Genomic DNA, 18,371 nt, shown 5'->3' with positions numbered 1-18,371 from the left:
ATTTTGTGTAGTAGGGTTTTAAGTTTATAATGTGTTGACTTGATTGAAAAAAAATAATTAAGTGTAATTTTATTTAAACAGCAGTTTCTAAGTAGGTATAAAAAATATCACAAAGCTGTGATCTTAAAAAATGCGCAATGGGATGTTACCTGCTACTGGCTTTTGGGGAAGTATTTATGATTTTTCTTTTTAATTAATTAGTATTAGTGTCTGCTTATTAGAGGAAAAAATAATAATTTTAAATATATTGCATAAAAGTAGTACAAGTACGGATAAAATTCAAGTGTCGCTTCTGAAATTTCCATATATTTATATGTAATTATGTATAAGTTCTTGATAATGTGTCGTACATACATACAGGTTGTTCTGTAATTAATCAATAACCTTAAAATGGTTTGTAGCAGAACTTATCACCATTCAGAAAAAAAATACAAAACAAATCATATCGTAAGTAGGCACCAAAGATAAGATTTTAGAATAAACCGTATTCACCTTACTTTACATTCTTGTATACCACGAATGAATGAATCCCGTCGGTTTTTTGTTGTTTTTTTATTATATGCTAACAATGCCGATAGATATTGAGTAAATAGTGTGGCTAGCTATTGCTTTAAAATAAATAAGACGTGAAAAATTTGTAAAAATATTTTTCTGACAAATTTTAAGCATCTGGGGAATAAGAACTGCATGAAAACATAAGTGAAAAACAATTTTATAATAATTTCGGTTGCAAGAACATTTTAAAATGGACTCGTTAATTATTTTATCTCATGTAAATAGTGAGCCATTGACTGACTATTGGAATTTGAAACATTTACGTTTTAAGCATTTTAAGCATTTTAAATTAATAACACTTTATTAGAAATTCCTAATCAATGTTCCAATTGTTACTCTACATCTACGGAAAATGCTCTTCTGTGCAGTCTCGTATAGCGTCGATCGCTTATTTTTTATATGGATGCCCTGACATTGTACTAAAATAAAGTACCTACTAAAGCTATGGACATTATAGTATATGTAGCATACTACAATATAAGAATAGAAGAGCTCTACACTATTATATAAGATATTATATAAATATACAAACAACAATAAATTACGAAATATAGGTAAACGATTCATAATAATTTTTTTTTAATTATTGTGTTTTAAAATCGACATGTTTGCAACTTGGCAGTGTACCCAAAATATGTATTTTAAATAAAATTAAAACGTACGTCTTATCTTATCGTAATTTTTCTGTATATGCGCTAACTTTTCGACAGATTTTGATGCGTTTTTTACTAATCGAAGGAGAGGATAAACGAAAAAGATTTGTATATTATATAATTTGTAAATATTATCTACAAAATGGCTGAACTGTGACGGTGTTTTTGACAGTTTAGGAGATGTAGGCATTTTTCAATGTATTTTTATCCAAATAATTTGTCTTGGGCATTTAATATATGTTAAATTGTTTTTAACATTATATTATTTGAATAAATACTATATAAGATATCATTGTGTAGCAACGAAAAACTCGCTGCGAAACGGGCAGTCAGATAACAATAAATAATTTTGAACTTAATTCTATTGTTAAAGATAAAATTACGACACAAGACAATTTTTATATTATTTTATGACTTTGATTTACATATACAAATAAATAAACCCGAGGAGGCAAAATAATTAACTAGCAAGATATACATATATTTGTAAGTTTTTGTTTATGTAAGTCCTATCTGCTATGTTATACTATAAAATACTTATCAGAACATAAATAACAGAATTATCAGTAAACGTAAGACACCTTCTAGTGTAATACTTGTTTTGTGCAGTGAAAGTATCATGGCGTCAACGAACGTTAACGAAGATTTGAGAAATGAAAGAACTAAGTGTAATTTTAATGTAGAAGAATTGACTAATTTGTTAGATGATGGAAAAATTAATACAAAAAGGAGACGAGATCTCGGTAAGTTAACATTTATATTTAAAAATATCTAAATGTTATCAAAAAAATATTCGAAGGATTTATTTTCATTAATTTAAAAATATTATTTGTTTTATGTATTTATTATTGTACCACGATTAAAGACGCCTTAATGTGCCTCTTAAAAGCCACAAAAAATAGTGCCTTAAAAATATTATAGCAATTCTCGAAACTAAACAAATAGTTTTATTTTACGCTTGGCGTTAAAAAGGAATTGTTTATTACGTAGTTGTTAAAGAACCTCAACGTTATATAGATAATATACAAACCATTCAAAAATGGACGATGATTTTTGGTGACTCTTACAACAAATAGTGAACTATACGTTTCTATACTTTAAATACAAAAGTATAGAAACGTTGTAAAGGTTCTGTAGATAATTAAACCTTTATTTTTAGAGGAAAAAGTATTAAATGTAAAAGGGATTCGAGATGAGATTCCCGAAGACTATCTTAGTCATAAAGAAAAGTATGAGAATGCAGTACGAAAATCTGTTTTGTTGTATAAAGCGTTACGAGAATATACAGACACGAGCATTCCTTTCGATCAGAAAATTCGGTAAGTGTGATAATTATTTAACAAATAGTAACAATGAAATTACATTTTTAAAATTGTGATCTTTCCGATATATGTTGTATAATAATTCGTAATAACAAACAAATTTGATTCATTGCAATATTTTTTATTTTTATTGATTAATTATGGTATTTATTTTTGCCTGCCTCTTCACTATTAGCGTATTTTGTACTATGTAGACGGTGATGTAACTAGATATATTCGAATTTTGATGTTTAAGGGCGAATCTTCGCAATTCAATACCAGCTGCAATTGTTAAAGACAATTCGCCTTTTATGCTCCACTCCGAAATGTTCATTATAGCAATCATGGGCCAGGGTACTGATGAACAGAAAGAGTATTGGTTGAAAAGGGCTAATAATCTGGAAATTATAGGAACCTATGCTCAGGTATCGTATATAAAGATAAATTATTATCACTATTATATTAAGCACTTATCGCCATCATCGAACGCTCGTATGATCGCAATCTCTTCTACTGGGCGTAGAATTTTCTCAAGGTACACCAAAGCTTCTTTCGCATCCAACTGTGTCCCAACATCTACTAGATGCTGCACTCGCAGGTCCTCATTTTATGAGACGTCTGCTCCGAAGATCAGTGCTTCGACATAAGTAATCAGTCGACTGTCACTTTAGTTTTTTAATTTGAAGTTTATTATTATCTTATCATAATTACGAAGATAATGGTGTAGGACAAATATTACGTTTATTAATAATTTAGACATATTTCTAATAAATACAATTATACTTTTTCAGACGGAATTAGGGCATGGTACTTTCCTTCGTGGCTTGGAAACTACAGCAACTTACGATGCCAATACAGAAGAATTTATTCTAAACAGCCCTACACTGACTGCTTACAAATGGTGGCCTGGAGGGTGTAAGTAGCAGAAATATATACTGAATCGACAACGGTGGTTACATAAATATAATATATAGGTTTGTTTCCCTTTTTGTTTAGTGGCGCACACAGCAAATTACTGTGTAGTTATGGCGCAGCTGCTCATAAAAGATAAGAGTTACGGTATTCAACCGTTCATGGTGCAGATTCGGGATGAAGAAACTCACATGCCTTTACCGGGCATCAAAGTTGGAGAAATTGGGCCTAAACTCGGGTTCAATACAGTGAATAATGGATTTCTTGGATTCGATCATTTAAGAATACCGCGGGAAAGAATGTTAATGAAAAATGCACAAGTATTGAAGGTAATATTGACTTTAGCAATACATTTGCTCATTTGGACAGCTTTATTGGGTCATGTTTGCAAACCGAGTGAGTCATATAAAGTTTTTGGGATTTCTTGCTTATAAATTGTTATTAGCAGCCTGGATTTGGATGTGGTGTTTGATTTCAATCTTAATAAACTATGTTAATAAAAAGAGAATTCAGCTGGGTTTTTGAATACACTTATGCCCGATAGTCTACCTTAAGAATGACCACCAACACTAGAATTAGTCAAGACAAAGTACATTTGTTCGATATGTGTTGTGAGGTGGTTGAAGAAAGAGAACTAGTTTACTACTCTCTTGGTTTATATGATTTTACTAATGTTTGTCTATACCTTATATTTTCTCTGTTGGTAAAAGTATATTGTATTTTGCAGGACGGTACATTCAAAGCTTCCCCAAATAGTAAGCTCGCTTACGGTACGATGGTGTATGTGCGGGTGATGATTGTGAACACGGTGTCGAAGTATCTCGCTAGAGCAGTGACGATTGCCATACGATATTCAGCTATTAGGAGACAATCACAACCAAAACCTGGGTAGAAACAAGGATATTTTTTTGTATAGTGTTATTTGATATTTGCTTTGATATGAGCATTTAATATTAAGCCTTTGATATATGAAATATAGCTTCTACGGAGAAGCAGCACTTACATAAGTTTAAAATTTATTTATGTATTTGTGTGTGGGCTTTGAATTTGAGATGGAATTTGAAATAAATACAACGTCTCAGATATTATGTATATATTGAGTTTGCAGAGCTGTTAACCCATTCAGTTTCTATGAATAATTGTCTTCATCCGTTTACATATTATTTTCGGTTACTGTTTACAGGGAGCCAGAACCTCAAATTTTGGACTACGTAACACAACAACATAAATTATTGATAGCACTTGCAACGACTCATGCTTATCATTTCACAGTGCGATGGCTTTGGGATTTATACAGCAATGTTAACAAAGATCTTAGTCGAGGACAGTTGGATAATTTACCGGAGGTAAAAGAGTTTAAATAGCTAAAATACCTCTAAAAGACAAGATGTTATTGGATCCAAGTACGATTAATATTAAGTATTTTAGATTGTTTAATCATCAGCACTAAAAGTTAGTGCAAAGTTTGATCTCAATACGTTTGGTGGAACTGCTTTAAAATTCAGTGAGCACATTTGATCTTTACTTGGAGTTGAATATCAGCACTTTATTAACTATAACTTCTTATTAAGCAGAATAACCTTTATTGCAAATATTTTAATATAGAGAAATGATTTTGTACTCAAAAACACATTTAAAAAAATACTATCAAAATACAGAACACGTACCACATAGATTTTGGTGTGAAACTGATACATCATCGTGTAGTTTAGCTTCAGTTTAGTGTAATAAGAATTATCAAGTATTCAGTGAATCGTTTCCTATTTAGTAATTCACAAGAATAACAATATTATTTGGTTTTAATAGCTTTTTTATATTAAAGCAAATTAAATCTTTTAATTTGTAGTTGCATGCATTGGCTTGTTCATTGAAAGTCGTCAGTTCTGCTGACTGTACCGCCCTTATAGAAAAGTGTCGTATGGCGTGCGGCGGTCACGGCTATATGCTTTCATCTTGCCTTCCGCTGCTTTATGGAGTATCGACTGCCACGTGCACCTATGAGGGAGAGAACACAGTTCTGCTGCTGCAGGCAGCTAGGTACTGCTTTTTATCTATAACAAAACCAATGACGTTTTTCTATTGTCAACGCACTGCCAGCTATGGAATGCTAATTTATTTTTGTTTCTGTAATAACTCTATCTCAAACTTTTTGTAGGTCTTTAGTCAAGGCATGGCATCAAGCCTTAAAAGGCCAACCATTGAGCCCCTCCATGTCTTATCTCGAAGATAAATCACCGCCAACATCGTGGAATAGCTCACTCGATGGAATAATTAGCAGTTTTCAAAGAGTTGCCAGAGGGTGTGTATAAATTAAAATGGTATCGTCTCCGTGTTTTGAATGCAGTATATATGTAATAGTTTTAATTATTTATGTTCATATAATTGATTCGAATCAAATTTGTTGGTAGGCTGGGCTGTGTCCAAAAATTTTATACACTCGATTTTTTGTACTCATACATTATTTATATATTTTATAGAAAGCAGAAAGGTTTTATTAGGGTATAATTTTGACTGTATAGAAATAGGTTAAATATAAAATAAAAATATTGTTTCTTTATAGTAAGCTATCAGCAAGCGTGTCCGCCCTCGAACAATATATGGCATCTGGACTGAGTCCTGAAGACGCCTGGAACAAAGCATCTATCCAGTTAACAGCAGCAGCTGAGGTTAGATTCATTTCTATTTTCTACAGAAAAATTATAGCTTTTTTAAGGACTTAATAAAAATATATTATCAAAATATAAATAAAAATAACATTAAAAAAATAAATACCAAAGTGGACAGTTTATCGAATAACAACATTTTATTATTCGAATGTTTTTATCATCACCCATTCAGTAGATAGAATAATAAAAATAATATACATATGTATATGTTTAGTATTAAGTTTCTTGCAACAGAATGACCAGTTCGCATCAAAATAAATGAGCATAAATTGATGAAAAACTAGGATGTTTTGGTGGTAAATATTTTCTATTTATTTTCAGGCACATGCTAGAGTTATCGTACTCACAGTTTACAAGGCAGAAGTAGAAAAAAGAGCGGCTTCTCTATCACCTCCCTTACGAGCAGTATTATATCAACTTCTTGAACTTTATTTCATCTTCTGGACATTGGAGAAGATGGGAGATTTATTATTGGTGAGTAGTAATTTTATTAAAGGACAGGACGAGTTAATGAGTATATAATAAAAAATATGTATAATAACCTAAACAGGAAAGCAAAATACTAAAAGCTGGAACATATTAACAAGCCGTCGTAAATTTGATCGGCTTAAGAAAAGTGAGTTTGTCGGATTTATGCGTGCTGAAAAACCAAAATGTTTTGCCTTTAAAGATAATTAAAATAGCGGAATGATTTTGGCAAAACGGGGTATCTGTTTGGTATTTCAAAGGCGTCAATGTATGTTTAAAGAAAAAAAACCTAGTCTCACATAGTGACAAGTGCACTTTGTTCTATTGATTAATTTTTATTTATTTGATTTTAAAATGTATCCCAGTGGAGTTTAAGCACAACCTGGTTAATATATATATATATATATATATCATTGTACGTCAATTACATACGACTCTGACCAATCGATGTGGAATTATTCATAGATGGTAAATAACAGCAGATTATATGTAAAAACTAATATTTTTCCTGTTCTCAAGTACGGTCGCAAGCTTTATTAGTTTGCCATTTAACGGTTTAATCGTAAAATATATATTTGTAATCCTGTTTGTGTTATTTATACGATTATAAACTCGATTTAATCAAGTCAACCATTTGTGTTTCCGGTGATCCTTTTAATTAATTTATAGCCAATATTTTATGTTTTTTATATCTAATGAAGTTATAAATCTCTTTTTTATGTATTTGTATTATGTTAATTTCGTCGTCGAAAAGTATGTTGTAAATACCGATATAATTAACATCCTGTGATTTTAGTGATGCTAGTGCGTCTTCAATATTTCGAAACTTAAGACCTTAGCTGAAGGTTATGCCGATATTCCATATATTTGACTTAGCACTCATTAAATAACATTCTGAGTATCTCTGTACAGAGATTGCTAGTGCATCCAGGGCTACAACATTCAAAGCTTTTATATATACAGGGTTATTGGTAATGCGAAGTTAGGAGGTAAGAGGGGTTAACCACCCCCTTTGCGATAATTTTAATATCCCGTGTGCATGATACAAAAGTGAACCATTTTTGAGTTATTACGTTTTTTAGCTTTTTTCAAAATATGTCATAAATGCAACTTCACCCCTATTACCTCCTAACGGGAATACGGCGAATTACCAATAATCCTGTATATGTATCAATTAAACAATAATTTCAATACAAATGATATATAAAACGAAAATAATATAAAAAATAATTAGCTTTAGCGCTTAGTCATTTCTAAAATTAATTCCTGTTTACTATCTAGACAAGTTATATTTTTCACATCATTAATTGTAAGTAACATGATAATTTACTAATTAATATTGATTATTACAAATTCATGCAAATAAATTATGTAAACTTAATGAAAATTTTAACAAAACTGCTAATAAATTGTTTCATATTTTTAAATCTAAAATTTTAAGTTAAAAGGATCAAATTTATGTTTATTGGTTTTGTCGAAACATTAATTTATAAATTTATCAATGTCGTTCGAATGCAATCAAATATAATATGTTGTGTTTTTTATAGAGCCTGTTAAAAACTTGGAAAACTTTTAACTATAATTTTAACATCGTTGTATTAAAGTTATTGTATGTATACATGTATACATGTTGTATTAAATTTATAAGGTTAGTAAAAAAACCAACCAGTGTTTCACTGTCCGTCCGTAAAAATATGTAAAATACTTATACTTAAACTACACACAACGGTACCACATTAATAAAAGGATGTACGAGTATGTGCAAGTGAATGATGACGACAATGATTATGATTGAACTCCTATATTTTACTTAATATAACCTTTTAAAAATATATAACGATTGTACTAGTTTCTATTGTTTGTTAAAGTAAAGACTAATGAAACGAGTTAACCGGGTTATTTTAGAGCATTGCAAAGATCTAATCTGTTAGAAATGAAAAGAAAGTAGTATACATCGTCAAGCACCGCCTTATATGTACGTGATGTTTGTTTCTAATATTACAATTAAAAAAATACTTAACATATAAAATACAAAATATAAAGTTTAAATGTAAAATTAAAGACAATTATGTACGATCTATTCATTGCACTAAAATTCATTCGGATGAGCGATTCACGGTCGCCTAGACTACGAACAAAAAATAAGCTTGCTTTTTATGTATGGTACAATAAATTGAGGTGCACTCCTCACCGTGAACATTTTTTTTTAATATTTATCGATACGGAACAATTATTGATCTGTTTTTTTTTTTCAAGTTTAGTTTACTATTATTAACATAATGTTCGGCTATCGTTGATGAGTTTGACATAGATGATGACGATCAATATTTGGAAGTGATTAACAAAGTAATAATACTTAAAAAAATTATTTATATATATATACCTATTTACTTTTCTAATATTTTGTATATTTTAATCTTTGGTTTAATGTTTAGTTTCTCTATGTTGAAATGTGTGTCCAATGTACTTTGCCAGAATTACAAAACAACAATTCTATAACGCTAATCTTATAAATGCGAAAATAACTCTGTATGTACGTCTGTCCGTCTATTGTTCTTCACTGTCTTGTTGTTGACTACTAACTTCTAAAATGAGTGAAAAGCCGCAGGCGACAACTAGTTAATTGTAAACAAGGTAAAAAGTCATAACTGTTTATCTTAATATCGATCACCTACTCGACCTACGTCCCAGACGCAAGCACTTAAATATACAATGAGAATATTTTTTCTATAAGCTTACAATATAAGGTTAATTATGGAACATTTATAATTTTTACTTTTAATTTTGACCTTTGACCGCGGCATTCATGATGGTAATATTTTATAACATTGTCTATCATAAACTTCAGAACCAGTACTAGCAAAAAATCGATTTATCTAACATCGATATGGGTCACCATTACGTGCCGCGCAGAACTGTTATTATTATAATCGATATGACTACAATATTATGTTACAATTTGCGGCTAATGTTTTTTATTTGACTGCACTAGAAGAAAGTGTGTATCATCTATAATATTTTGTTCTTAGAGTGTACGTATTTTTGTACATTTCTTCGAAAATAAACTATGTATCCCTAATTTGTCATTATATTTGTCTTTTTGACTAAGTGAAATAAGGCATGATAAAGAAATAAATCTTCATTTAAACCAAATACTTGTTATAGAGCATTATGTTTAATTAAGTATTTTACTAATGTTTCTAACGTAAATACCTATTACTCATATTAACGCTAAGTACGTACGTATACCAATTGAATGTGTTATTGACAGTGAAAATCAATTAAAAGTAATATCGTTGCCATTTTACAAGCTACTTAGAGAATTTCGAATAGCAAAATTAGTAACGAAGTATATTACATGTAGCTAATTTTCAAGTATAAAAGATGGACGTTACTCGAGTTTTAAAATAGTGCCATATAATCTCGACCTCTGAGATAAGGTCTTTGGTACAGTTATCCATATACGGGGTCAATGGTCCGTAATTATTCGCAAACAAAAAACGAATACCAGCTGACTTCATTTGTCATTGAAAATGAACCGAGATCAATTCCGTTCATAAGCGTTTATGAGGCATAATAAGTATTTATGAGTAAAGTAAAAATGTAAATGAACTGGTTCATATACAGGGTTATTGGTAATTCGACGTATTCCCGTTAGGAGGTGATAGGGGTGACTATTTGCGATAATTTTAACCCCCATATGCATAGTGCAAAAGTGAACCATTTTTAAGTTATCACGTTTTTTAGATTTTTTCAAAATAAGTCAAAATTGCAACTTCAAAAATGTATTTAAAAAAAAGTTTCGATTAAAATCTACTTTTTACTTCTGATTTATAAAAACGATTAAACACTGGATATTTTTCAATATTCAAACAATAATTATCGGTCTAAATTTAAAAATGCGAGACGGAAAACGATATTATTTCAATACTTTTATTATTTTTTTCCCTCAAATATGCCTGAAAAACAAAAAAAAATCATTATGAAACTTGTTCTGCAGATTATTTTAAAAACATAATCGTTTACTTAGCTTACCGAAAATGTATAAAAACCAGGAATTTATTTCAAAGCAACCGAAATAAAATGATCAGAAAGGACGCTGGTGGAAATTTGTATTCGAACATGACCGAATTCGTACTAAAGGTCGCTCTTTAAAATTCCCACAAAATTGATTTAAAATAATAACCAATGTAAAAATACTTACTTATTTACTTAACTTACTTACTTAATACAAATTTAAAATAAAATTTAGATACATAAATAGTTCAGTAGCTAAGTTACAATTAAGATATTTTGTAATTTAGCTTAGTTCTTGCTCGAAGTGACTTCCCCTATTGCGAACGCAAAGTTTTTTTCAATTTTTCTAAGTTGTGACTTAACTACCGAACTAGTCAAATTATTCCGCATTGTATTTGAAGCGTTCATAATTCTTATTTTGATTTCTTCCGCGGATAACACAGGTGAGACGTTATAAACTAGGGATTTAATGTGACCCCAAATATAGAAATCAACCGACGCGTAGCGTGATTTTATTTTTATTCTATATATAATTCTAAAATAAAAGTAGCCTAAGTTACTCCTTATTACATCTGCTATTGATTATATATCGATAGAGATTAGCCGGAACAAACAGACAGACAGACAGACAAAAATTGTAAAAAATGTTATTTTGGTATATGTACCGTGTATACATACATATGCATTTAGTAAAAATGGGTTATTTTAATATTACAAACAGACACTTCAATTTTATTATATGTATAGTTACATGATTAGTAAATATATGTATTTCTAATCAATATATTAATTGAGTAATAAATTATTATTAAAATGGGAAAAGGCTCATGACCTAATTTAAAAAATTAAAATTAAAAAGTATATTTAAAGTAATTCATTTTATGACGCGCTTTTTTTTAGTTAAGTACTACAAAACTGTCACGTTAAATTAGTAAAAGATTTTGTACTTATATCTAAACAGGATAGCTATTTATAATAAAGGTTTTATATAATTCAACATTTAACTCAGAATAACTTTTATAAATGTACGCAAGTTTAATCGTTCTATATTTTTTATAAATGTACGCAAAACGCATTAAATATTAAATAGTAAAAGTCCCTATAGTATTTTTTGACAGATTTAGTTCTATACTGAACATTATTCTAATTTTCCATTCGAAGGTCATACTATTCCGCATTGTATTTGAAGCTATATAATAATATTATATATATATATATATATATATATATATATATATATATATATAATCCTAAGAGCAAAGATGATTAAATATGATAACGTATTATTTAAAATATGATACGTATTTATTTAAGTAACAAACAAAAGAGCAATCTATGGCAAATTTAGACATCGCAAGTGATACCCTAAAAATAAACTGTAAATGCTAGCAGTTGACAAAGACGTCCTGTCCTATAGAGGAGAACGTATAAAACATAATCCAGCGAGTTGCTACACGACTTTAATTACAAACACATGATTTATCATTTTTATTATTAAGTGCATAAAAACATTGTGGTTTTCGCTCGGATTCAAACCCGAAATCTTCGGTTGAAATGCACTATTTTTAACCAAAACGCGATCTCGACTTACGATGTAATATTTTCCAAAGAAATTGTTCAGTAACAATATTTCATTAGAATCGGTATATTTATTTTAAATAATAATTATACATAAAATCTATTTATAAATGTTTTTACCTTTTCTATTTATAAATAGATAATTTTTGTATTATTTGCAGTCTGAAAGTCACAAATTAAATTAAATTATGTTTACAGTATACCAAGCTATCTGAGATTGATATTCGTGGTTTGCAAAAGAAATATGAAGATCTTCTTGAGAAAATTCGACCTAATGCTGTCGGTCTCGTCGACAGTTTCGATTTTAGAGATGAGGTTAGTATTTAATGTTCGCGACGACGACGACGAAGAAATAAGTATTTATTTACACGTAAAACTAAAAGTATACATTATTAAAACGAATGTCTATATTTTTATGCTTGTTTTCTTTATAAAATAAATGAATATTAAAATATTGCGAAAGATTTTAATCAATACGAGTACGTACCTACATAAAAATGTATTTAACTTTAGTCGTACCTATTTACTTCCTTGGTTATATGAATACTATGTAATGCAGTTTATATTTTTTTTGTAATTTATGATGTTTTACATATTTTAGCGAAATATTTCATATTTCATCTTGTTTACAGATACTGAATTCTACACTTGGTGCCTATGACGGACGCGCTTACGAGCGCCTCATGGAAGAGGCCCTAAAGAGTCCATTAAATTCAGAACCGGTCAACCAATCATTTCACAAGTACTTAAAACCATTCTTGCGTGGTAAATTGTAACACGTAATATGAAAATGTATATTATATTTGAGATGCACATTTTAATTGCTTTGCGTTAAATATGTTTCTCATTATACGTCACAATTAAAACATTCTTCAAAATATTATTATGGTTATTTATAGCTAGCAATCTTCCCAGGCTTAACACGGGTGCAATTTATTAATTAAGAAAATGATATAAATACTTAATATTTTTTTGTATTTAGGATCGAGTTTATATTTATAAAGTATTATTACGTTTGATTTTTTTTAGAATTGGATCATTAGTTTTGTAGATCAAAACAAACAAATTTAACCTCTTTAAAAAAAAGTATTATGCATGAATTATAAGAATATATTTATTTGAGGAAGTTGAGGGATTTAATAAAATATATTGTAATTATTATTATGTTTTTATTATTTACGATACAAATTTGAAATTATTTTAAAGATAATAAATTAAATAAATAACTTAAATACAAGTAAAGGCAAAAACATCAAGACAAGTTAAGGGGTTGTCGTTGTTTGAAGTCGTCTTGGTGTGATTTGCTTTTTGTTGTAAAAACTAATGTTCTTTAGGCACTAGCGTTAGCCTGAGCGGTGCCGTGGCCAAAGCTGTTGGCAGATGTGTTGACTACCCTGTAGGCAGCGTTTATTCCTTGAGTTCTAGCGGAAGAAGATGCCGTGCCCTGTCCAGAAGTTTGGGCATTAGCAATTGTTCGAGAACCACCGTAGAGTCCATCATACCGAAGTGCACCGTATCCCTTGTCAGTATTAGCTGTAGATGTGGCTTTTCCGTATCCGTTAGTGTGAGCAGCGGAGGTAATAGTTCCCGCGCTGTTAATGTCAGCACGAGCGTCTGCGTTACCATAGCCTGCTCCTTGAGTGTTGGCTGAAGTTTTAGCGATACCTTGGCCGTTTGTGTTGGCAATGGAGTTTGCTGAACCGTATCCATTTGTGTTAGCGGTGGACTTTGCGGAACCATAACCAAGACCATTGTTGTTGGCAACAGAATGAACATAACCAATTCCATTCATGTTAGCGTTGGCATCAGCAGATCCGTAACCTTGAGTATCAGCAGTGGATTGGATTGTTCCATAACTATTTGTTTGGGCAGTCGATTTAGCTGAACCTCCATGAGATTGGCTAGTGGCGTGAGCTTGACCGGAAGGAGTGTCAAAAGCAGTACCGAATCGCCAATGGATTCCTCTCTGGTGAACGTTTTGGATGTTTCTAGTGTCGATGTTTGAGGAAGCAGTTCCGTAACCCTGAGTATTAGCTGTTGCAATAATGGAATCGACAGTGTTTTTGGCCGAAGAAGTAGCAGAACCACCGTTTGATTGGGATTCAGCCGAAGTCAATCCAAGTCCGTTTTGGGATTTTGACAATGCCGAGCCAAATCCGTCGGTTTTGGTCATAATGTTGGTTAATCCGTGAGCGTTGTTAGCGTCAGAGTAAGCAGATCCTGAGCTTCCGGCCGTTTTTGCGTTAGACGCTGTAATTACGTAGCTACCAATGCCTTGGGTTTTAGCAGAAGATTCGGCGGCACCAGTACCATCGGTCCTAGCTGAAGTGATTGAAGATTCAGAGTTACCATTAAGTATAGCAGATGACTGGGCAGAAACACCACCGTTAACGGGCATTGTGTATCTTATTTCAGCGGGAACTTCAAAGTTTTGTTCGTATGACATAATAGTTGCAGGTGCTGGGATAGCGTAGTAAGTTGGCATGTTTTGGGCTTCAGCTTTGGCTGATCCGTAAACAGGAACTTGAGGTGAATCGTAGATTTCAGCTTTTGCGATCGCTTGACCAGGATACGCTTCGCCGTAGCCAATGTTTCTGTTTAAGAAATTCTGCTCATCGGTTGATGCGCTTCCATAAGCATTAATTGCACCACCTTCAATTGTCGCTGAACCCGTTGCTCGTCCGCCATAGTTATTTGTGTAGCCTTGACCGGTCGCAAAATTGCGTCCGTCGCGATATAAATAACCTGTAAGGTAAACATTTGAAATTAATTAATTTCATTATACATGTTTATTTAATAGATATATTTAAATACCTATATATTTATAAAAATAAAATAAAATCTAAATCATTAAAATTACTCACCATTCAAAATGATTGGACTGGAGTGACAAAGGGCGAAACACGTCAAGGCTACTACAAACTTGGCTGCCATGTTGCAAGATTAGATCATACGAGATCTCTAAGCTGAGTGGATGTAGAGAGAGCATTTCTCCGACTTTATATACCATTCTCGCTTTACCACTCCTCCGTGTTGGCCTAAAAGTCGTGAACTTCACCTAGAAAAGTCGTTCGTAGTCGTAAATTTAGTTGATAGGTTACGGTAGATTAATTGGCGAGTTCTGAATCAAGATTTGGCGAACGATTTCAGATATTTTTTATGATATGTTGACGTTGATACGATGCTGCATGATCGAATCGATACATAATTTGATGCAAGTGCAATGACCCGGATTATTTTTAGAAAATATTAGATGTTAATAAAGTTTTGAGTAGTAGAAACTAAACTTGAATTTAAAAAAGAAAATACTAAAAATATATTTTTTTTCTAACGTTTATTAAAAGTTTATGTCTCTTAGAAATCTCTTAGAAATATTTTTATCAATTTCAACTAACTTTTAAAAATATCGCAAAAACTGATATTATTTAAAATTTCATTTATCAGCCTAAGTGCTACTAAATTCTAAATATTTGACAGATAAATTTAAAATTAAGAAGGTCATTATTTTTTTAATGTAACCAGTACCAAATTAAGAACTACATAAAGCATAAAATTAAATCACCTATGTATGTATAATATGTATATATTATATTTTATGGCTAATTAATTAAAGGAAGCTATTTTTTCGTAGTAGAAATATTATAGTTTAAATTAATATTACACGACAGGATATAATACGAAAAGTTTTTTTATAATCTCAAAAAAACGGTACAAAAGTTCTTAATAAAATCAATAAATAAAACTAAGTGAAAATAATATTTTGAGTGAATTTAAACATTTAAGAAAATAAATTAGTAGATAAATAATAAAATATTGGTACATATTAAAGGAAAAATAAAAGTAAAGTTTTCAAATAAGGTGGTTGGTTACCTTTCGGAGTATATCGTGCCATATCATTTGTAAAAAAAAATAGATGATATATGTTATACATCATTATACCTATATCTAAAAAGGAACGGTCATAATTAGCCAATTAAAAAGTTGCATATGCTTGTATAATTGACCTTCGAAATAATATGTATTTTTTTTATTTTACCACTATAAGGCCCATATTCATTGGAGCGGTAAGATATTTTAATCATTCCTTAAATCATCAAGGCGCCAAAAATCTGCTGGAGCTAAGATTACTCTTGTGCCGTAGTTACACTAGCGCACTCACCGTTCAAACCGGAACACAATAATAATAAGCATTGCTTCCCTATCCCGATGAGCTTACACAAAACCCTACTATCATGAAAATCATGCATGTATGCTTTGATTAAGATGGTGGTCACCATCATCCATAGACATTGTTACTGTAATAAAAATTAACCATTCCTTATATTATTATCAATGTGCCACTAACTATGCCATTATTACCGGTATATTCTATTTAATGTGCCTGTAATTACAAGACTCATTCACACATAAAACTCGATCATTATAAAACATATATAAAGCTGTACCACCCAGTTCATTTATTAGTTTTTCTATAAATCTTATTAATCATTCATTAAGCTGAATCATTTAACGAAAATCGTTATGATTCTGTATTCTGTGAATCAATATGCTTCTTAAAGTAATTTTATTTAAATTAAGAATTACTTTAAAAATACATCAAAGTTGTGATCTACGACTAGTTTTTAATATAAGTAACATCCCCATATTTTAATTTTATATTAATATTTATTGATTTTTTTTTGTATTTTTCAATGCTTTTTATCATTTTATATAATATTTTGTTAAATAAAAGTTAATTAGATACGCATATTTTTCAATATAACACCTAAAAATATTTATTATTATTTAAATACTACGATATGACATTATACAGCCTATTGTAGCTACAAAAACAATTTTCATTATTTCTTTATTTATTATTGACGAAAATATTTTCTCATACTATTACATTTATATATATATATATATTACTTATACTAATATATATATATATATATACAATTATATCTCATCAGTTTTCAAGTTATAATCAAAATCATTCAACTCGCTTTTTTATACTTCAGGAAATCTATCTCGTAAATTATTAAAAATTGAGAAGAATGTTTTAAATAAACGACTTTGGTAGCAGCGAGGAGTCTAAAATTAAAGTGCTTTTTTTATTGACGGATGCACAACTCAAATTCGATGGTTTCTTTAAATTATGATATACAAGTGTGTCACTTCGTCGACTTTCTAATTTCAGGATATAATTGCGGGCCATTTCTACTGACAAACAACGGCTATGATACGTTCCCGATTTATTCTGATACATCTTCAACTATTTCTCATAAAAATAAAACTAAGTTTAATCATAACTGAGGGCCAATTATACTTATTTAAGTCAGTTCTATACGATCCCGATTATGTTCCGACCGAACTTCGACGGAACCGCAACTGGATCGTTGAGTTAGTAGAATAGGAAAACGGCTGAACTGCAACGATTACTTTGGATTAGCATTTCTTGACGAATGCATCTAATAACCTTTATTTCGTTAAAGCGAGATTTGAAACTGATCAGAATCGGACGCTCCGGATCCATAGCTCGATACACTAGCCAATCGATCAAAGCAACCATTTAAAAAAAATAACAATAAGGATATTTTTGTTTCGCAAACGTCTACCTTTCTTGTACTACATTCATTAATTAAAACCGTTGCCTAGCAACAGAATATTACCTTTCTAGAAATAAATATCAAACAGGTATCATAAATGAATTTAGATGAATTCATTAGTAAATTAAGTTAATTAAGTAAATTAGTATCAGTTTTTACTACATTTAAATAAACATTCCAAATATGTATATTAATAGCTGCCGCCGAAAGTGGCTTTGCCCTCATGGTTTGGTCAGGTGTTAGGTCCTTTTCTGAAGCCCTGATGACGTGTATAATATGTCCCAGGTAGGACGCGAAGTATTGTCCAATACCAATACACGTATTTAATGTTTTGGTATAAAAGTTAGCTTTTATGGTTTGGTGAATGTTTTGGTAACATTATTATTATTATTTTTTAATTTTATAATATGAAGAGTATATATCTGGTTGACTGCGATAATATTAGAAGTATCAGTCCGATCTTAGGTAATATTTTTGTCCTAAATAATCAGTTTATTGGTGCATGCTTGAACGTAATACCTTTAACGTCAATTCTTTTGAATAACTATACTAAAAACTCATCATATGTAAGAAATAATAATAATAATGCATCTGGAAGCCCCCCGGTGTTGCAGACAACCATGGACGGTG

The 18,371-nt window shown here is 30.5% G+C and overlaps 2 protein-coding genes across 2 annotated transcripts; one reads left to right on the top strand and one right to left on the bottom strand.

The window, feature by feature from the left end:
• The first annotated feature begins 1,762 nt into the window (after window positions 1–1,762).
• On the top strand, window positions 1,763–13,013 carry LOC113401427 (probable peroxisomal acyl-coenzyme A oxidase 1). Its single transcript, XM_026641364.2, has 13 exons — window positions 1,763–1,951; window positions 2,368–2,527; window positions 2,766–2,934; window positions 3,301–3,424; window positions 3,506–3,750; window positions 4,149–4,309; window positions 4,605–4,767; window positions 5,268–5,458; window positions 5,577–5,720; window positions 5,982–6,087; window positions 6,409–6,561; window positions 12,349–12,465; window positions 12,783–13,013. The coding sequence occupies exons 1-13, from the start codon at window positions 1,828–1,830 to the stop codon at window positions 12,924–12,926; spliced, it is 2,001 nt and encodes a 666-aa protein (XP_026497149.2). The 5' UTR covers window positions 1,763–1,827; the 3' UTR covers window positions 12,927–13,013.
• A 387-nt stretch (window positions 13,014–13,400) lies between these two features.
• LOC113401428 (fibroin heavy chain-like) lies at window positions 13,401–15,257 on the bottom strand. Its single transcript, XM_026641365.2, has 2 exons — window positions 15,015–15,257; window positions 13,401–14,895 (listed from the first exon to the last, which is right to left on the bottom strand). Exons 1-2 carry the CDS (start codon window positions 15,082–15,084, stop codon window positions 13,481–13,483), a joined length of 1,485 nt encoding a protein of 494 aa, XP_026497150.2. The 5' UTR covers window positions 15,085–15,257; the 3' UTR covers window positions 13,401–13,480.
• Between the last annotated feature and the right edge of the window lie 3,114 nt (window positions 15,258–18,371).

Source organism: Vanessa tameamea, chromosome 2, assembly GCF_037043105.1.
Source record: "Vanessa tameamea isolate UH-Manoa-2023 chromosome 2, ilVanTame1 primary haplotype, whole genome shotgun sequence".
Lineage (NCBI taxonomy): Eukaryota > Metazoa > Arthropoda > Insecta > Lepidoptera > Nymphalidae > Vanessa > Vanessa tameamea.
This window is presented reverse-complemented; position numbering and strand designations above follow the sequence as displayed.